This window comes from Monodon monoceros, unplaced genomic scaffold (assembly GCF_005190385.1).
Source record: "Monodon monoceros isolate NGI ecotype Baffin Bay Population unplaced genomic scaffold, NGI_Narwhal_1 Super_Scaffold_9, whole genome shotgun sequence".
NCBI classification, from domain to species: Eukaryota; Metazoa; Chordata; class Mammalia; order Artiodactyla; family Monodontidae; genus Monodon; species Monodon monoceros.
Genome location: NW_021703786.1, coordinates 44,468,538 through 44,490,348, shown reverse-complemented (window position 1 = coordinate 44,490,348; position 21,811 = coordinate 44,468,538). Strand labels below are relative to the sequence as shown.

Below are 21,811 nucleotides of genomic sequence, written 5' to 3'. Positions count from 1 at the left end.
TAAAATGACATCAAAGAACTGAAACACAGGATTAACAAATTCCATGAAAAATGGAGATATGTACAATACTGTACCTAACTGAATAAAATATAGCCTTGTACATTTAAACAAACAAACGAAAAAACACAACACCCTCTTGCAGGGGCAAGAACTGCTCTGCAGGATCGTCTATGTCTGATCACCAGTGGGAGGGCTTCTGAGCCTGGGCCAGACCCTGAGTCTCAGGCAGCCCAGAAGGGTTGCACCACGGCCACTGGCCCCAGAATCAGTCTATTTCCTGAGCTTCAGCAAACACGGACCCCAGGCTCGGAGACCTGAGGTCTTCAGCGGGAAAGGCTGGCTGGAGTCAAGCCTGGGGGGTGGGGATGGGGGTAAGTAGGTGGCAGCTAACACCCCACCAACTCCCAGCCTTCAGGCAGCACACACAGCCCTGGGGTGCTCCCTTGAGCACTGCGGAAGAGGAGAGCTGGGGACACCAGGACTCCACTGAAACAAGAAAGGCAAGAAGTGGAAAGGAACCTGGACCGGGTGTTTAAAACACCCCTCAAATATTCTGAGGCAGCCTAGAGATGTTCCTAAGAGCTCAGGTGTCACACAGACAGAGGTTCGAATCCCAGGTCCACCCCTTACTACTCGGCCTCGGTTTCCTCACTGTAAAGGGGGATGACACGACTGCAGCCTCGTGGTCCTGGGATGCACAGTCAGTGGGCACATACAGCTTCCAGCACAGTCTCGGAGACAGAGGAAGCCCTCAAACACATTAAACAACACTAATAATATGAATGAAACAAAACCCTCTGCATTCCTTCCTTCCTCCTCTCTGTTTCCCAACTTCCACCCCACCAGCTGTCTCCCTGCCCCACCCTCCTCTTCCTGCCTTCACAGAACACAGCTCCCAAAGGGAGAGGGAGGACAGGGCTCCCTCTCGGGGGCTGGGGGGAAGAGGTGCTAGAAGGTCTTCGTTAGCATGTCTGAGCTGCAGGGGGGTCGCCGCACAGCAGCCCACAGAACCCTTATGCAACCCTGTGATCCAGGCGGGGCAGGGGCCCTGACGCCCGCTCTACAGATGATACAGAGGCTGGTGATGCCAATGGATGAAGCAGCAGCCCCGTCAGTGCCCTGGCCATTGGATACTGGCCTGAGCCAAGCTTTGGACTGGCTCCAGCTTGCACAAAGGGCCTGAAAGAGTAGGGTGGGGAGCTCCCAGAGAAATTCTAGTAGGGAGGGTGGTCCGCCTGGAACACCCCGAGCCTGTCCTTCAACCCCTTTAGGATCCCCGACATACCAACCTCCTCATAGGGTGTAGACTCGGTCAAACACACCGGGAATCCCTGAACTTGGGCTGGGGAATGATGAGGGCTGATGCAACATAGGAAAAAGGGGGTCGTGTCATTGAGCCAGCAAGTATGGGCAGCTGACTGCCAGCTCACAGATATTACAAGCCCTGCTGTATGGCTGAGAAAACTGTACATGGGTCCCCAGAAGGAAATCTTATCACATCAAAGCCTGAACACTCAGGATCCAGACCCTAAGCACAGCTATTAAGCAAAGCTCCAGGTCTGTTTCCCAAACTTGGTCTCTCCTCAGGATCATTCGATCTGAAGCTACAGATTCCCAGACCTTGCGCCCGAAGACTCTGGTTTAGCAGGTCTTGGGTGGAACCCAGAAGTCAGCATTTTAACAAGCAGGCTCAGGGGTTAACCAGATGTAAGAAAAACGGGTAGAGTCCATAGTAAACCATGATGGGAACCAGCCACAGCCGGGGAGGTACCTGGATGAGATAAAAAAAACCCCAGGGGAGCGATCAGACACGGGATCAGGCATAGTATGAAGCAAGATGTGTGAGAGCAACGTAGGGGAACTTAAGGGACCCTCCAAAATGTCATGTCTACCCCAATGTTCTAAAAATATCAGGTTCATAACATCTGTCCCCAAGAGCCTCTGCTTTGGCTCCGTGGCTTTGTTACCCATTTTAGTTCCTGAGGGAGCCTTATGAATTACAGTGACTGTCACAAACCCTTTAGCACAACTGAGTCCTTAGGGTTTTATGCAATCCTGGTCCCAGGTGGTTGGCATGGACAGAGCTGACAGGTCAGCGCCATCAGGATATTCTCAGCTGGAAATCTTATCCAATCAAAGCCTGGGACACTCACAGCCCTATGTGCTCTCCGCCAACATCATTTAGGTTTTCTGAGCCCTATGAACAGGCACCAGGCTGGGGAGGGGCTCTGAGAGCTCACAGCAGCATCCCTGCCCTCAGGGAGCCGACAGCTGGGGAGCTGGATGAGGTCTTCCTAACTCAGCTGTAACACCTGCTTTCAAATCCGATCCTCCCAGAGATGTGCTCTAAGGGCTGGGACTGTATCAAACAAATGTATCTCTGTCTCCCTGGCCCCCGGTACAGCAGGCACTCAATAGACGTTTGAGGAATGAATGGAGGCTCAATTCAAAGCACTGTCAGAAGCAAGTCTAGTTACATTGCCAATGGCTGACTTTAAAGATGAGTGAGTGTGTGTGTGTGTGTGTGTGTGTGTAGATAAAAAGATAAACAGACAACAGAAAGACAAAGAAGGGGCAGGGAGAGCAGATGGGTCACCAATTCCCTTCACAGAGTATGAAGTAGAAATCAAGCAAGCTGCTCAATCCAAAAGGAGCCCAGAACGTACACAGGTGGGTCACAGAAAAACAATTGCAGATGACCAATAAGGAAGAAAAGATGCTGATTCTCACTCAAAAATTGGAGAAGTGGGGCTTCCCCGGTGGAGCAGTGGTTGAGAGTCCGCCTGCCGATGCAGGGGACGTGGGTTCACGCCCCGTTCTGGAAAGATCCCACATGCTGCGGAGCAGCTGGGTCCGTGAGCCATGGCCACTGAGGCTGCGCGTCCAGAGCCTGTGCTCTGCAGCGGGAGAGGCCGCAGTGGTGAGAGGCCCGCGTACCGCAAAAAAAAAAAAAACTGGAGAAGTGCAAATTAAGATGACAAGACACTATTTTTTTCACCCACTGGATCATTTTCTGCTAACTGGCTACTAAAGAAAAAAGGCAAGTCTGCAGAGAAAAATATGTACGAAACAGACCCAGAAATGGGCATAAGACATCAGGAGATCCCAGAAACCCAGGACAAACAACGCGGCTGACTTTCCTTCTGGTCCTTAAGCGGGGGCTTCTGTGAGATGCCCCATATCCTTCTAATAAAGGTCCTTTTTTCATAAGCTACTTTGGGTGGGCTTCTATTCCTATAACAAGGTAGTCCCTGCCCTTGGACAATCCCCCAAATGCACTGCCCTGTAACGGTCAATGCCACCCTCAAGGCCATTAGATCCACATCTGGAATCTCCTTCTGTGACCAGGCTGAATTGTGACTTCTGAAGTAGGACTTCCATAACCTCTCCTGGGAAAAAAAATCACACCGCTCAACTGTTCAGAAGCTTCTCTACCCACGAAGTGGTATTTTCCACCCATATGTCACCTTTTTGTTTTGTTTTCTCAGAAACTCAGCATTTATGGACTTCAATCGCTCTGCACTGCTAATCCAGATTTAGAAGACTTTCCAGTAAAAGGTGTGACTTTACATTTTATAAATAATGCTCAAGATCACTGAGAGTGTTGCTTTTCACAAGCCAGAGGAAACTGTCAGAAAGAGCTCTGGTTATTCTGCGAAATAGGAATAGGCAATCATCTCCCTGAGGTGCAGCCACAAAGGCACTTCCAAGGCCGCTGGAACCCCGAGGAAGGCTGGCCAGCCCCTGAGGCACAAAGAACCAACACTGCAAAACAGGTATAGAAGTTCTGGGCAAAATGAGCTCTCCTCAAACATTAAGAAAGTGCATTCCGGGTAGAGAAGACTACACAAAATGGGGAAGAAATGGGTAGAGCTGAATGAAACAAGATTCCTTAGGAAAGTGCATGAGTAAGTTTAAAAAAAAAAAAAAAGCAAACAAAGAAAACCTCTCTGCAAAGAAGCCTGAAAGCCTCATCCAATTAGGGAAATGCTAAAATGCTGGGGGCAGAGGCAGCCTCCTGCAACGTTAGAGCATATGAGCATCACCTGGGGACCTGGTTAAACCACAGATTGCAGGGCACACCCCCAGAGGGTCAGATTCAGGAGGGCCAGGGTGGGGCCTGAGAGACAGCATTTCTAACAAATTCCCAGGTGATACTGACGCTGCTGGTCCAGGGACCCCACTTTGAGAACCACAGACGTAGAGAAAGACAAGGACGAAGAGCATTCTCTGCAACAGTTCACCCCGCCTCCAGCGGCTGGAGGTAGGGCTATAAAAAATATTTTTTTTTTTGAAAGGTACAACAATCAAACCAACCCACGAATTACTCCTGACTTGAAAGCATCCACTGCTCACCTCCTTTCCTCTGAACGGGTGTTGTTGGCTGAAAACTGCGGCAAATAGTCAAGTTGGCCCGAGAGATGTGGAGAGAGAAAAGTGAACCTCACGGGGCAGATGCTCTGAGAGAGCAAAGAAGAAATCCTCCGGGACCACAAATGTTTGGGCTGTTATGCAAGCCTCTTGAGGATTTCCTCTCCATCCCTGAAGCCCGCTAACTAAGAACGCTTCGCATTTGCACACCTGGTAAGAGGAATTCACGCTCTGTGCACGAGAGTTGAGCCAGCTGGGTGGGGACGTGGTGTCCAAAAGCACTGTGTGCTCCCTGGCCCCTTCTGTCCTATTTCCCAAGGCTGTGCCCCTGTTCTGTCCTCTCCGTACCTTTTCTGCAGTGTCTCCTCCATCAGCACATGTTAATTTTACATACCGGCAGCAGAAAGCAAGTGAAGTCTTTATCCGTGGCAGAGAGGAAGAGAAGGGAGGGGGAGGAGGGGATGGGGGTCTCCTTGACTCCCAGCCCAGAACACACCTCCTTCTGTGGCAGAGATCACGTGGCCCGGCATCCCTGGATGCTCCTTTGTGCCATATAGAAAAGACCGGGGGCCTTTCAGGCTCCAGTTTGTGCATCTCAGCCCCAGAAGGATCCCCAGAACACGAGACCACCTCTCCAGAGGAACCGAGGAGGGTGGGATGTCGTGCTGGGGAAGGCGAAGCAAGAGAGAACCTTGGTGCTCAGCTCCCATCCACTCCTCTATTTCAGAGAAGCTAATTTTACCTACTTGTACAAGTAATACAGGTCCAAGGGAGAAAACACTGGAAAACGGCAAAATCAAAAGAGAATAAAAATCCTCCCTAATCCCACTGCTCAGGGAGAACCCCTGCGTACAAGTTATCTCCCTCCACATCTAAATGCAATGGTGTGTCATGAGAGTGGAGGGCACCCCAGGCAGCAGGAATCAGGGACAGAGGGAGGTGGTGGCCGGGAGCTGGGTCCTGTCTGCATGGCCACAGGGCTCTGTCCTTAGGAAATACAAAGCTTGAAAGGCTTTCCAAAGCAGCCCAACCTTCTCTTTTCAAGATGGGGGCTCAAGACCAGGATTGCTGGGAATGCACCTAGAATCTGGCTTAAACCAGAGATGAACATGACCTCCAGCCAAGTCCTCTCTGGTATGTTCAAGAGAAGCATCACAAGTATCGGGAAATCAACTGCTTTATGAAGTGTCTCAGTTCACATTGCTGTGCACCTGAAACTAACACAACATTGTAAATCAACTCTACTTCAATTAAAAAAAAAAAAAAAGGAGTGGGAAATCCACTTAAATGGGAAAGAGAAAACAAGTGTCTCTTTTCTGCAGCTTGTATTAAAGCTTTCCTGCACGCACATCTCCTGGAATTACTGGCATTCTGGTACCCTGGCAGCTATTCTAAGCCGGAGCTCATACCTCACATTCACTGATCGGCTGGCGATAGGTTGGCAACGTAACAGGAAGGCGGGCCACCCTTCCTGCTGCTGGTGCTAACTGCCCTGTAGGCCAGGTGTTCTGAGACACAGATGACAGATTGCTCCTGTCCACAGCATCGCGGAGGACAAAACACCGCTTGTTTGGCTTAGCAGTGCCCAAAGAGACCACAACGGCATGTTACTCTGGGCGTGGGAAATGTATTGGTTTCCTGGGGCTGCCCTAACAAACTACCACGAACTAGGCAGCTTCGACTACGACAGAAATGTACTGTGTCACAGTTCTGGAGGCTGGAAGTCTGAGACCAAGGTGTCAGCGAGATTGCTTCCTTCTGAGAGCTTGTGAGCATCTGCTCTAGGCCTCTTCCCTGGCTTCTGGTGGCCTCGGTCATTCCGTGGCTCATAGATGGGCTCCCTTCGTGTCTTCACATCGTCTTCCCTTTGTGTGTGTCTGTCTCTGAGTCCAAAACGCTTTTCGTAAGGATCCGACATATTGGATGAGGGCCCAGCAAGCGCCGGGATCTTAACCTGATCGTCTGCAAAGACCCTATATCCAAGGTCACATTCAAGGGTCCTAGGGGTTAGGACTTAAACTTCCTTTGGGGGGGTGGGGGGGACACAGTTCAAAAGGCTGCAGCTGGCTGGGAACAGTAGGAGGCAGGGATGGAGGTCACGCTAACCTATGGAGTTGATCTGGGGGCCAGAAAGTCTGGACAGAGGAGTCCAGGGATTCAGAAGCAGAGGGTCCGGGTCTGTGGCAGGGCCCAGAGGGGGAGCAAGGAACTGGACCACCAGGGACCAGGGGACAACTAAGCCCCAGCCCTAGTACATGTCCCAGCAGGCAGCCACACAGAGCACGAGTGCCGTCAGACTGGTTGTTCAAACAGTGAAAAACGTCTGTACCAGTTGGAAAACTGCTTCTGCTCCGACCTCCCTACCCCAAGTATCCCCAGTCCCCGAGACCGCCCCACCCCCATTAGATCCCCACAAGGGCCATTAAGGCTGAATGCCTGGGGAGGGGGCGGGGGGCAGAATCCCCCTCCAGCACGTTCTTCCCACAGTCCATCCCTGTGCTGGACCGCTCGGTAACTTCCTCTGCTCTCACCCATTACAGGGGCTATTTCTTCTCGGGCTGGGTACACAGGTGCTAATAAGCACAGCCGGCAAGAGGGCAGCGCATCACTCAACAGGAATGTCCAGGAGCCCCGCTGGGTACAAGGCCCAGCCCGTGACCTTCCAAGGACAGCAAGACCCTTCAGGGGAGGCCCCCAGAGCCCCGTGCCCAGCCCAGCACCCCGTTGCCGGGGAGCGCAAGCAATCAACACTCATCCCGCGCCAGTAACTTCTCACCCCATCCTCCTCCCACACCTCTTGGAAGAGCACTGCCTACTCTGGGATCCATCTTGGACTGAAATTACAAAAAAGCTGTTCCTCAGCTCTGAGACCTTCCTCCAACAGTGAAGATCTGATCGCCGGGACACCACGCCAGCTCTCCGTACGAGGCACGTTCCCCAGCAGTGGTGGGTGATGAGCACGGCGGTGTGGCGACTCCCTGTTGCACAGGATTTTAGAGCCGGAAGGGACCCGCAGAGGTCTGTTCAGGCAGGAAAGAAAATGGACTGCAACCCACGAGGAAAGTCTCCTTTAACAATCTCATCTCCACTGGGAGGCGTTCTCGAAGCCATTTGCGTTGTGTTCTCCCACACCACCCCTGCAAGGAGCCATCCAAGTGCATAATGAGAGACAGGCACAGAGAAGGCATTGAGCAAACACTTGTGGCTTGATAATCCATTCACGTGGTCCTGGCCCACTCACTCATCAGAATATAACCTATGGATAATTTCCATTTTTGCCAGGAGTTCCACTGACTCCGTGGGACCCAACTCTTTAAACAGCATTGATGGCTATCTCTGTCCAGACTGCCCTTCCCTATGGACCCCAACTTCCTGCTGCGGCCACATGCTCCCACTGCCCCACCCCCACCCCGCACACATACAGGCTTTACAGAAGCCCCCAAACGGCAATGCTTCCTGCACTAATAGGTCGGGTGCACATAAAAGCTCCAGGAATAAGGCAGAGTATGAGATGAGTCTGAAAGTTCTTCCTGAAGTAGACCGGTCAGTCCTTTCTCCCCATTCTTTCATCTCTTGCCTGGTCCCCTTTCATAATCTCTTACTTCCAAGTGCATTTATAAAATAGATTCCTGATTTTATGCCTAATGCCAATTTTCCCCTGCAATACTTGCTGTAAAGCCATGAGGCTATGTCCAAACACAGGTCAAAGCTCAAGGCCCCACAAGCACTGAACATGTAAGATGCTTGCATGAAGCAGACTCGAGTAGAAGAAAAATCAGGAATGGTGGCAACCTGCTCAGATCCACCCGGTGGTGTTCAGGCAGGAAGGCGGGTCGCATGTGGCCATACCTCACAATTTTTCAAAAGGAGACAAGTATCTGGGTGGGTATGAAAAATCTCCCAATTTTTCAATGTTGGCAACTCATTCAACATCTTTAAGGATGGTGAACACAAAATAAAATCCTTCTGTGGACAGCCTCTGGCCTCAAGACAATCCACCGTGAGACATCTACTCTACCTGAATCTTTGCAGGACAGCTCACCTGGATCTAGAGGTCCTGACCCTGCCTTGCCCCACTGCCACCAGAGGCACTACAACTGCCCTAGAAATGCAATCATCACACACCAGAGTTCAACCCAAGCAAACGTCATTCCTTATGGATACACAGCTCACGATCACCTTGTACTTTTCTTGGCCTGTAATGAATACAGGTCGATCTAATGCCTGGTAAAGATCCTACCACTTTATATGGATGGATTAGCGTGATAGGGCTGGATTAGTCATTGGATACAATCCGATCCCACCACACTCACTAGGCCACTGGGCTCTGCAAAGTGATGATGAGGGCAAGGTGACTCTACACTGGTACATATGTCCTAAGCAAAGCAGAGGCAAGCTAGGACATTCCGGGATAATGTTCTCCAGAGAAGAGAAATATGAAGGAAGAAAAAATTTACAGCTTTCTTACATCTCCAAGGCCTAGAACTCTTTCACTAGACTCTAAGTTCCTTGAAGGCAAGGATGGGGTTCAGATGTCTAGATGTCAGAGTGCTACAGAGAATGGGAAAATGAAAACAGTAGAAGCCCCAAATCCTTTGACTTAGTTGCAGCTAGAAACAAAGTTGAAACCAGAGTTCATACGTCTTTTTTTTTTTTAATGGCAAAAATACTGAGATTCAAAAAAAAATGTTTTTTGAGCTATTGACTCAAAAGCTGTGAAATGATAAGAACTGCCACTACATCCTGTTATGTAGACAAGAATAAAGGCTAGAGATATCTGCAAGTCTGCTACCCTGACAACACAAGAGTATAAACATTAACCAGGTGAAGGGCCTTTCTTGGTAGTTTTATTCTCATTCTATATCCTGTCACTGTGAGATTGAGTTATTTGTCTTCAAGTAGTTTTTCCACGAGATTCTACTTTAACTACAATGGTTTATGGTTATATAACCATAAACCATTTATTTAACCTTGGGACTATAATGCATGTTTACTTGTTCGAAGAAAATTGTATTTTCTCATTGAGTTTCCAAAAGAGAAAAACTGGATTTCAATGGACTCTTCAGTGTCAAAATATTTGATCCACTGACCATGCCATCATCAATCTGGTTGTCTCCTTAGACGTCAAAAATAGGTGGTGACTATCAGAAAACAATTAAGATATAAAGCAGAAATTTTTACTCGCTCCAAATAGTAGATTCCAATTCAGTAGGTCTGCGGCAGGACCTGTGTATCAATATTTTTAAACAAACTCCCTATGTGCTTCAATGCCCACTAAAGTTTGGGAATTGGGCAGAAGGAACGCCCAACTGAGGCATCTAAGGACTTGTTCTGGAAGGACACCAGGAAAGTCACCAACTCGCCCACCTACCTCTATATGCCTGTTTTTATTGTGATATAACTCATATACCATGAAACTCACTCTCTAAAAGCATACATTACAGGGGCTTCTAGTATATTCACGGAGATGTGCAACCGTCAACACTATCTAATTTTAGAACATTTTCATCACCTCAAAAGGACACCCCTTACCCGTGAGAAGTCACCCCTTCTCCCCAGTCCCTGGAACCACGAGTCTACTATCTGGGTCTATGGATTTGCCTATTCTAAGCATTTCATATAAATGGAATCACACAACATACGGCTTTGTGTGTGTGGCTTCTTTCACTTAGCACGATATTTTCAAGGTTCACCCAGGCATGTTGCATGTACCCATTAGTACTTGCTTCCTTTTTATGGCTGAATAACTTCCCATTGCAGAGACAGACCACATTTTGTTTCGGATATTAATTTTGGTGGGGGGGGGGCCCACACCGAGCAGCTTGTGGGATCTTAGTTCCCCAACCAGGGATTGAATGCAGGCCCTTGTGGGTAAGAGCATGGAGTCCTAATCACTGGACCGCCAGGGAATTCCCAGACCACATTTTGTTTATCCACTCATTCGCTGATGGACATTTGGGTTGTTTCTGGCCATTATGAATAATGCTGCTATGAACATTCATGTATAAATTTTTGTGTGGACACGTTTTCAGTTCTCTTGGGTAGATATCTAGGAGTGGAACTGCTGGGTCCTATGCCATACATTCTATTTTATTTCGGATCTGAACCACTTGCTGCTAACTGGTGACTCCACCTAACATCCAATGAGGAAAGTTTTTACACTGTTGACCAATAAGTCATCTTTTTCAAAGTAACACTAGCAAACAATAAAATTCTGTCTCCTTTGTGTTTTGATTTTTATGGGACTTCAACTTACTGGCAGCGTGAATGACTCTCTAACCCACTTGGCACCTGCCAAAATTCCAGGAGAATGTAAAACTGCTTAAAAGCTGCTGAGAAATGAGAGATGTGTTGTGTACTAAAGTGTTACCTTAATATTACAGATTAAAATGAATTCTCTGGAAGGGAAAAACGCAACCCCACAGAAACAGATGAATAGTAAGATTTAAGGTCTCACAGCTTCCCATTAAGAAAGAGTCCATTAAAGAAAAATAATACAGCTAAAATAAAAAACATGAACACACATGCACGCACACACGCACGCACACACGCACACCTATTTCAATCAACTGAATGTGCCAAATAAAAGCATTGTTTTAGTCTCACATTTGTTTAACACAGATGGACAGATGAAAATAGACATGTTTTTGGGTGCAGAAGTTTCTCAGGGCAACTTTTATTAACTGAGAATTATCAGGGCTGCTCTCTCAAGTATTCCAATTATTTGTAACAAAGAAAAGCTCAAGGAATGCTTTTAAAAAGGGTTCTACTGGAAAACTTATCCAGAAACTCACATTAGCTCCTGCTGTAATAAAGTTAAATGGGAATCTACTCATTTAAAGAAAAAGTAAAACCAGAAATCAAGAAAAGTGCCTATTATTTGGTAAATGAATCCAAAAGCTCAGATCCTGGTTTAATCCTCCACGTTTGGCTCACAAACATAATGAAACATTTATACATATGAATTCTTTGTCAAAAGAGCTTAAAAACAGTTCCCAGCTCTCCTGGGTTTCAGTTGATGCTCTCAGAAGATGGTTGTGTTTCCCTTAAAAATAAAAGTTATCTCGGATTGTTTTTGCTACTAATCCATGAACTCAGTTATCCTTATTGCAAATTAAGTCACTGCCCTCCCCCATGCCCATCCTCCTGTATACTGAGGTAAAAAGGAAAACATTAGAAGACAGGGGATCCAAGCATAGCTTGGTCTTTGAATGGGCAGGTAACTTTGACTGAGTCCCTTTACCCCATGGGGGACTCCCTTCCTCGTGTGTAAAATGAATGGGTTCTATCTGTTAGGCTGGGGATCATCAAACTTTTTCTTTTAAAGGCCGGAGAGTAAACATTTTTGGTTTTGTGAGCTATATGGACCCTACTCAACTCGGCCATCTTTGGGCAATAGCAGCCTTAGGCAATAAGAAAATAAAAGAGGGGCTTCCCTGGTGATGCAGTGGTTAAGAGTCCACCTGCCAATGCAGGGGACGTGGGTTCGAGCCCTGGTCTGGGAACATCCCACATGCTGCGGAGCAACTAAGCCCCTGTGCCACAACTACGGAGCCTCTGCTCTAGAGCCCGCGAGCCACAACTACTGAGGCTGCGCTCCGGAGCCCGCACGCCTAGAGCCCGTGCTCTGCAGCAGGAGAAGCCATGGCAATAAGAAGCCCACGTACCGCAACGAAGAGTAGCCCCCGCTCACCACAACGAGACCCGCACAGCAACAAAGACCCAACGCAGCCAAAAATTAAAATAAATATATATTTAAAAAAAAAAAAAAAGAAAAGAGCACGCCTGTGTTCCAATTAAACTCTATTTACAAAAACAGGCTGCAAGCTGAATTTGGCCCAAGGGCTGTAGACTGCCAACTGCTGTGTTCAATGATTTGTAAGGTTCCCCCTAGGATGACTGAGTAAAAGTCATTGGCCACCAAAACCCTGTAAATAATCAAGTCATCAAGGCCTGACAGTGGAGAGAGATGTACAGCCCAGCACATAGTGGGACAGGAGCCTCCAGATTGGGACAGACAATGGGCTCTTCCTCACATTTCCATCGACTGCTTCCTCCTATTTTGGTTGGTACCCCACCCATGCTCCACTGACCATCCGCCTTGGGCTTGGCTGGAGCATCACTCTGTGGGGGTGGAATAAGGCTTTCCAAGAGGCTGCTGGGGTCAGATGATACACCCCAAAGTGGGGGGAAATGGCTCTCCAAGCAGAGAAGCGTGGCCAGTGGGAAACAGGAGATGAGAAGGAGGTGAGCAGATAAAACACCTCTGCTCTCCCGTGGACTACTCAAAGGCATGACTCTTCTCTGCAAACCTGGTTCCAGAGAAGCGAACACACTTGCTGAGCAACCCGCTGGCTGTCGGTTCACTGTCAAGGCTAGCCAGCATCTTCCTTTGCCTCTCTTCCCCCTCTCACCCACCCTCACCATTCTGGGCTTATACCTCCCAAATAAGGTGTTAACACTTAATCCTTGCCTCAGGCTCTGCTTTCTCGGGAAACAGGACTAAGGCACCCTCTTCAAATGATCCTCTTTCTTTAGAAATGAAAGACAGATAAATGAAACTATCAGATTTAAAGTATATAAAGATTCATCTATGTAAGAGATAAAATACTGACTCATACACTAAGCAAAACTAAGCTTGGCCTTCGTTACTGGCTTGAAATATCCCTTCGAGGTCCAAATTGTAAAAATATATCTTAAATAATATCTAAAAAGCCAGCATCTCTCCCAAAAGAAGATCTGAATATCTCTGACCCTATCGCTGTTAAGTGATTAAATGTGCATATCTGGGCTTCCAATGATAAATGGAACAAAACAACTTTGTGCTATTTTCTTGAAATGCAGTTATTTGTTATGCAAGTAAGAGGTCCCGCTTAACACTAGCTTAGGTCCCTGAATAGGCTGGCTACTGATAATAGCTCAATAACCAGAAACTAAACACACTCTCATTTTTGGCAACAGAGTCAACTTTGGGTGGAACGGAGCACTGCAGCACAAGCAACTTCCTGATACCAGAACCCTGGGGCCTGAGCTCAGTACCACCCTGCCTGACAAAATGCCCCAGAGAGCCATAAACTGTGAGGAGATAAGGGGAGATGGGTGGGGGGACGATGCCTCCCAAAGTCTCATGCTCTGATGGCCTTGCTGAGTTTCTACGAAAACAATAGTGTCATTGCATTAACTTACCCAACAAAATTTCCCTGTTAGCCATCTGGCCCAACACCATTTATTAAATAATGTGTGCTTTCCCCAAAGACTTACAATATCCCCTCCCCCACCATAAATCTGACCTGTATTTCAGTCTGTCTTGACAAGCTTTTTTCCTTTGCCATTCAGGACATTGCCTGCTCCTGGAAGCCTCACATCTCTGACGATTCCTTCCGAGCCCCCTCTGCCCCTCCCTTAAGCATGGTTCTGCAGGGCTCTCTTCCCCCTGGAGGCTTGCCCTGGGTGACCTCCTGCACGCTCCTGATTTCAGTTCTCTGCTGATGAAATGCAAGTTCCAGGCCGCTACCTGGGCTTGCGCAGGTCGGTCCCTGTAAAACGGAGTCAGGCCAAGGGACAAGTGGGGGTGTAACCCAGCCTGCTCTCTGCCCACCATGCCGTGCACCCACACAGCTCCCCAGCGCCTCATCTTTAGCCCAGATGACGACCCCTGAGTCACAGACCCATCTGTCCAACATACACTGCCCATCTCTCCCTGAATGTTCCCCAAGGAACAGTATGCTCAACGTGGAATCATCTTCTTTCTTCCAAAGCCATTCCTTCCAAGTCCCCTGTTCTCACTGAACAGCTCCGGCACACAAGGCAGAAAAGGAATCTGTGCGTTCTTCTTTCCTGGACCTGCCACATCCCGTCATGACAGATCGTATCTCCTCCTCTCCGGCCACACTACAGACACGGAGCTGACCTCATTACTTCTCTTCTCATCGAGCCTGTCAGGTTCCTGCTCACCATCCTATAACCCATCACTCTGCTGCACGAGCAATCTCGCTACAATATTCTGAGGATGTCGAGCCGGCGCTTCCATCGCTTTCCACGCCCACAGGGCAAAGCTCCAACTCTTCACGGTGCCCCATTGGGGTCTTTAGTGGGTCAGACCCCCAAGTACCCCCCCTCTGTTCCTCACCCACGCCAGCCACATCAGCCTTCCCCCTGCTGCCTCCCCTCTGCTCGTGCTGCCACTGCAGCTGAAAACGCCCAAGGCAAGGACCCCGCATCCCTGCTCTCAAAGATTTGTCTGACACCCAGATAAAGCTGGCGACCCCCTTCCTTGGGCCTGCAGGTTTGCACGTTAACACCCGAAACACTCATTGGTTTCCGTGTTTCTGACTCCATCACACCTGCAGTCGTTGAAGGCAGAGATGGCCTCTGGTTTGATTTTGTACCCCACAGCCCAGCACAGCAGCCCTGTAACAATCCCCATGCAGAAAATCCTAAACGGATTTGAAAATAAGCAGATTAGCCAAAGCAAGGTAATACAAATGTAAATTGGGCTTTAAACTCCTTACATTTGTACATGGTGTAAAAACGGGGACAGCACATCTATGGTACCCCAGCGCCCTCTGCAAAAGAAGCGATTAGGGATTAAGGGAGACCAGGAGAGCTTGGAAGAAAGGTAGACAGACAGAAAGAAGAAGAAAGAAATGGCTCATGGTGCCTGCGAGAAGGGGGTCTGCTTCCTGGGCAGTGGCGAGCGATTCTGGCCAGAGTCCCAGGGCAGCAGAGATCCAAGAGTTGGGGCGGAAAGGTGGGTGCAGCTGGCCTGGCTGTGAGGAGACACATGCTTCCAGGAGTCAGGGGTCAGATAAACGTGGGTGTGAGAAGAGCAAGAGGCTGCTCTGATAAGCACCTTCCTGAAGAAAGGCAGTCAGATTAAAAAATTTACAAAGCAGCCCAGCAGCCAAACAAAATGGGGCTAACATTCCAGAGGAGAATCAGAAAGATATCTGGTCTTCCTAGTGCCTTATAACTAAAAAGCAAAATCTTTAATGTGATGTTCAGGGTCTGCATGATCCCTCCAAACATGACCAACATTGCTGTCATGCTTCTCATCTCAGCTGAAGGGAACCTCCTCCTCCAGGAAGTCTCCCCTGACCTCCCAGGGTCTCTCTGGGACATGCTCTCAAAACACTGTGGACTCCTCCTTCACAGCCCTGCTCTCGACTGCAATCAAATATGGACTCATTTAAAATCTGCTTCTGGGAATTCCCTGGTGGTCCAGTGGTTTGGACTTGGCGCTTTCACTGTCAGGGCCCAGGTTTGATCCCTGGTCAGGGAACTAAGATCCTGCAAGCTGGATCAAAAGTTTAAAATATGGCCAAAATAATAAAAGTACAGCCAAAACTAAAAATAAAAAATAAAATAAAATAAAATCTGCTTCCATTAGTAGAAGTTAAGTACTTTGAGGGCTGAGGCTGCTTCTTTTTTATTATTATATCCTCAGCATCCAACACTCTGCCTGGAACATATGTGAGGCCCAACACATGTTTGTTGACTGAACAATTCAATCAACCAGATGAAGAATGAATTAAACAACGAATGAATAAAACTGGCGTGTGTCTAGTGCCCTGTAGGATATTTATCAGCATCCCTGGCCTCTACTCACTAGATGCCAGTATATTCCCCAGTTGGAACAATCAAAATTCTTTTCAGACTTGCCCCCTGGTGAGCAAAATTGTCCCTATTGAGAACCACTGTTATACTGGATTGTTGAGTAGGCTAAGTAAAATTATTTATGGGTAATTTAGTGCATTTTGACATATAATATATATACAGTAAATGTAATTGTTTGATTATTGATTAAAAAAAAAAAAGGTGGCATGAGTCTAGAATGCAAGACCAAGGAGCCAGGAATACAGCAACCAATATGGCCCACAGGCCAACACATGTATGTCATCATACAGCTTGGGAACTCCTTAACTAAGATCGAATTTTACTTTTTTTTTTTTTTTTTTTTTTGCAGTGCGCGGGCCTCTCACTGTTGTGGCCTCTCCCGTTGCAGGGCACAGGCTCCGGATGCACAGGCTCAGCGGCCATGGCGCATCGGCCCAGCCACTCCGCAGCATGTGGGATCTTCCCGGACCGGGGCACGAACCCATGTCCCCTGCATCGGCAGGCGGACTCTCAACCACTGTGCCACCAGGGAAGCCTGACTTTTACATTTTTAAATGGCTGAAAAAAGAACCCTATTCCTTGACATGCAAGTTATTGGAAATTCACACTGCCTGGTAACATAAAATGGAATTTAAGTATCCCCTTACTAAAGAGAGGGCTAGTTAAATGAATGAGAGCATATACTAGCAACGGACTGTTTGTTACACGGCTATTTTTAAAAAATCAGTTAGATTTCAGAAAGCGACTTTTACCCTTCTGCCCCTTTGCAACAGAGTGGCTAATTCAGGACAAGAATGGAGCCGAATTCTTGATGATCTCAGGATCATTTGGTCCAACTTCCGCATTTTACAGATGGGGCACTGCCCATAAACACACTCACCTCCGAAACTTCAAAGTCTGATAACAAAGCTGCTCACGGGTTTATTGTGAGGAAGCTTCTCATTAGAATGGTCAGAATTAGTTCCACTTCCCTTTTCCTAGAAACCCCTGGTTACCTCTTCAACTAGAACATCCCTCCTTGAACGGAAGGCCAGGTTGCCAGGGAATATAAACAAACCAGACGCCCCAAGTGGCAGCTGTCAGCTGCCTTCTCTGTTGCTTCCTCTAAACAGCAGCTGGCTCTCCTGTCACCAGTTCCCCACCCCGCTCCCGCCAAGTGCAGGTTCATAAACATAAACCATATCAATGGTGCTGTCGGGAGGGAGGAGGTAGCCATAAGTCAGGTAGGCACAGATGGGGGAAGTGAGGTGCCGAAATCCTACCCGAATCCACGTTCTGCCTTGGCACACACATCTGTGATTCCCACCAAATCTAACTTTCTGTGTTTCCATCCTCTCTGTTCTCTGGTGGTCAAGAGACAGAGCTGGTGGCTGGCTTTGCTCTGCCCAGCCCGAGACCACAGCCTGTACACTGCTCTGTCCACCTTGTTATAGAGGCCGCCACTCCTCCTTGTATGAGCCTGCTCCAGCCTTCCTGCAGGTCATTCTACAGCCTACGTGCTAGGATCCTGGAGTTGCTGTGAAGGCTCAGGAGGCCTACAATAATCGGAGGCAAAGAGATGTGGTCCTGACCCAACTCAGAAATGCACAGGGAACCTCTAATTACCGGTTAGAATAAATAATCCATAACTAGCCCCAGAATTTCCCAGAAAACATCCTAAGAAACTCCAGCCAGTGAGATACTTCAGGGAAGAGAGAGCGATGTTGTGATGTAATTAGGGAAACCCCACTCTCATAACCCTTGTTCGGGTATCAATCAGCGCATTCCAAGTTCCAAGAAATCATGCAGTAGCGTAACCTGTTTGATTTGATTTAAACCAGCTGTGGACCGCAGACCCTCTGGTGATCTCAGTTTGGAAAACACAGCCCCAGACCATGAGGCTGGGTTCCACAAAGATGCCAGGTGGTTGTGAGGTTCCAAGGATGACCCCAACTTTGAAGGGCATCTTTCCCCACCCAGGCTCAGCCCCCTGTCACCCAGCCCTGTGAAGAAGGCAAGATTTCCCTGCAGCCTCTGAGGTAGATTTCGGGAGGAAAAGTCTAAAGCCCAGGAGGTGAAGGAGGGAGGAGAGAACCACCCCTCCTGACGGACAGGACCCCGGGGCGGGCACAGGACGCTGCCCAGAGCGGGACTCACCATTGGTGGCCGTGTTGACATAGTAGCGCCGGCCCTGAGGGGACAAGTAGCTCTGCCAGCCTGGTGGAAGGACAACGGTCTGGCTTTCCTCTCCCGGTGGAGGGGGGACCATTCCAGGCTTCTGTGGAGGAAGACAGAGAAGGTCACACACATGTGGCATTTTTGCAACTGTCTTTCAACCAGGAAGTCAGAGGCAGATGAAGTCTCCCTGGAATGGCTCGACACTGGTGGGGGCGTGTGGCCCACGGGCCTCCCTGAGGTTACGGGCTGCAGGTGTGATTTCGGGGATTGCCTGAGCATGAGGTATGAGCAGCCCTTGATTTTCAGAACCACCGCAGAAGGGACAGCACCCCCCAGAGGACGGGGGAGATGCCCGTCAGTTAACACAAGAGCTGGGCTTTCTCCTCCCGGGCCCCCAGAAAACCACTCACAGGGTTGCTGCACCTGCCTGGAGGAGGCGGGTCACTCTCCAGCTCCCACTGTGGAATCTGAAAATCCTCAGGACCACCAAATACAGCAGCAGACAAGGCCCAGGGCCTGCTGTGGGAACTGACCAGGAGTAATTAATGCAAGTCTCAGCAGAGCGAGATGTTAAACCTTCCATAATAAAGCCAGGAATCAATAACGATCTAGGTGGGGTTTTTCTAGTCAAGTGTCCAAATCACTCTCACAAAGAGAGCTGGGAATCTGAGTCGAAACAGACTTCCTTTCTATCGTACGCACTGATGTGCGGTTTAATTCTTTAAACTATGCACGGCAGTACTTTGAAAAAAAAATCAGAGAAAAAGCATAGAGCAGAAAAACAAGATGCAGACACAAAGGCTAAAACAGAGGCGATCTGTGGTGGTGGGATTCTGGGGAATTTTTATTCTTTTCTTTCTGCTTCTCTCTCTCATCTAAATTTTCTTCAATAAACACAAAAGCAAAAGTTGTTAGCTAAAGAACATTGAAAAATAAGAAGGTCCAAGTTAGCCCGTCATACAATTGCTGTTCCTTGTGAAGAAAGTAAATTGACTAAAATCAGAATTCCAGCCACACGAGGAGAGGTGCTGTGAATTTCTCAACAAAGCTGGACCCTGGTTCAGACAATATTAAACCACGTCAGCTCCTAAGTGCCCCCAGCATCCCCCAGCCATGCCCACGGAGGCAGGTTCTGATCACTGATGACCACCGCTTAGGAAGATAAGAGATTGAAAGTGAGCAGTAGAGACACACAGCTCCCAGACTCCTCTCAGCTTTTCTGAAGATGCAAAGCCACGTGCTTCTGCTTCCTGCGGTGCCCTGCACACCCTCAGCGGGATGGGATCAATCCTAGCTTCTCCTGGGACTTCGAGTAAACACAGCCACCCCATGGCCCTCTGAGTAACGGCGGTGTACGTTTCATTATGAATTTTCACAATTTAACTAAAAGCTTTCCCCCACGCCCCGATCGCTTCTGTCTCCCACACCTGTTAACTTACGGCTCCTCTCTGATTCCGCGCGCTGGCTTCTAAAAGAACTACCAGGGGCCAGAGAGAAGCCAGGAGGCCTCCTCACCAGCAGAGCATGTCCACTGGGCCCAGGTACACCGCTGTGCACGTTTACCTAGGCGTCCGGACACTGCTCCGGCCTCTTCCAGATTGGAAGGCGGTCGAAACACACGCAAGCCCTGTGATGAGCGCAGTGTCTGTACACAGGCAGGAGACAGACATTCTGGCTGAGTGGAGTTGCGAGTAAAATACGAGTGGGGAGCTCAGGAGGTTGGCTGAAGAGAGGAACATTCTATCAATAGAACCAGGTTGCTTCTGCTTGAGTTCAGGTAACTTAGAGCATCCAAGAAGGGAAGGCCAGATTACAGCTTGTCTAAGTAACCTGGTAAGAAATGAGAAATTGTTAAGAGCTATTAAACAAGGCTCAGAGACGGACGTGGCCAGAAATAGGTTGCAGAGGAGAGAGGGACCCAGAAGCACCGTGAAAACCAGCCCTCTGGCCTCAGGCTCATTCAATCCTGACACGGTCCCTGAGCTGCCACGTGACCTGGGGAAATGACTCAACCAGCTGCGTCTATTGCCACATCTGTGAAACATCAGCCCAGTTGTGGCAGATGCCGTGGAGATCAATAACAAACTGGCCACCTAGGACAGTGCCTGTCACCAGTTGTGCCCAATGGGCGTTCCCAGCGGAACGGGGGGCCGTTCAAGGCTGAACAAGACCAGGCTTCACACAGCCTCTGCCCCCTATAACGTGAAGTTCAGGGGCACACACCCGGCCTCCGCCCCACCCGCCCCATCACTGTGGCTGAAATGTCCCCGTTAACAGTCCCTTCTCTGAGGTTTCTGTTTCCAGGACTCCTCAACTTAGAAGGCAAACACAGACCTGCAGGGGAGGCCACTGGGTCACGATGCTGACTCACATACTCTGGTGAAAAGACCTCTCCTCAGCTGGGCTGGTGGAGAGCGTGGACCGAACCTTCCGTCCCTCTGGGTCCCCCTTGTGAAATAGCACCAGTGACATCTGTCCTGTCTCCACAGCTGCATGGTGCTTTTCTCTTTAGAATGACTGGTTAATCTGCCTAACTCTGTAGGGTCAGAAGAAGCCTGGGTTTCCGTCTGAGGACATTGATGGCCAGGTAGGGGCCACGATGGCTCTGAGGTCTCCCCCGTCCAGGAAATGCAGGACCCTTTGGAAGGTACCTGGGGGAGGCATCCCTGATGCTGAGCCCAGAAGGGCCAAGAGGTGCTGAAAGGGGGGGGGCACCTGGGCCAACTCAGCCAATTTCCTAATTTGGCCAACGTGGCAAAGAGGTCTCCACATCCCCTCGGGGCCCCGCTCTGCCCACCATCTGACTGTGTTCTGTCTCCGCCCTGCCCCCCAGGCAGCCACAGTCCCCTTGTTTTCTCCCCTCTTCCAGAAAGAAGTTCCTCCTGTTGGCTGGCCTCTAGTAAGTCAGGAGTCAGAGACACGTGGACAGGGACTTCCCTGGTGGTCCAGTGGTTAAGACTCCGCGCTCCCAATGCAGGGGGCCCGGGTTCAATCCCTGGTCAGGGAACTAGATCCCACATGCGTGACACAACTAAGAGCCCACATGAGGCAACGAAGATCCCACGTGCCGCATCTAAGACCCAGAGCAGCCAACTAAATAAATAAATATTAAAAAAAAATAAAGACGTGCAGACAGCTGGCTACATCCCCAAGAGAACTGAAAACAACACTCAAACACAGAATTGGTACGCACATGTTCACAGCAGCATTATCTACAATTACCGACAGGTAGAAACAACCCAAGTGTCCGTCAAGTGATGAATGGACCAACGAAATGTGGTGTGTCCATAAAAAGGAATATTCAGCCATGCAAAGGAATGAAGTACTGATACACACTACAACGCAGATGAACCTTGAAATCATGCTGCATGAAGTAAGCTGGACACAAAACCCCACATATCGTACAATCTCACTGACGTGAAATATCCAGGACAGAAAAGGCCGTAGAGACGGAAAGCAGATTCGTGGTTGCCAGGGGCTGGAGGGAGGGGGAAATGGGGACAGGGATTCCTTTTTGGGGTGATGAGAATGTTCTGGAACTAGACAGTGGTGATGGTTGCACAAAACTGTGAAGGTATAAATGTCACTGACGGTAAATTTTATGTTAGGTGTATTTTAACACACACACACACACACACACACACACACACACACACACACACACACA

At 48.9% G+C, this 21,811-nt stretch overlaps 1 protein-coding gene across 4 annotated transcripts in view; it reads right to left on the bottom strand.

The window, feature by feature from the left end:
- Positions 1-21,811, bottom strand: part of GAS7 (growth arrest specific 7) — a 200,909-nt gene that overhangs the window by 62,095 nt on the left and 117,003 nt on the right. For all 4 annotated transcript variants that reach the window (XM_029212829.1, XM_029212831.1, XM_029212830.1 and 1 more), the window contains exon 2: positions 18,124-18,244. In XM_029212829.1, coding sequence (XP_029068662.1) covers positions 18,124-18,244 — 121 coding nt within the window. The remainder of the gene's footprint in view (positions 1-18,123; positions 18,245-21,811) is intronic.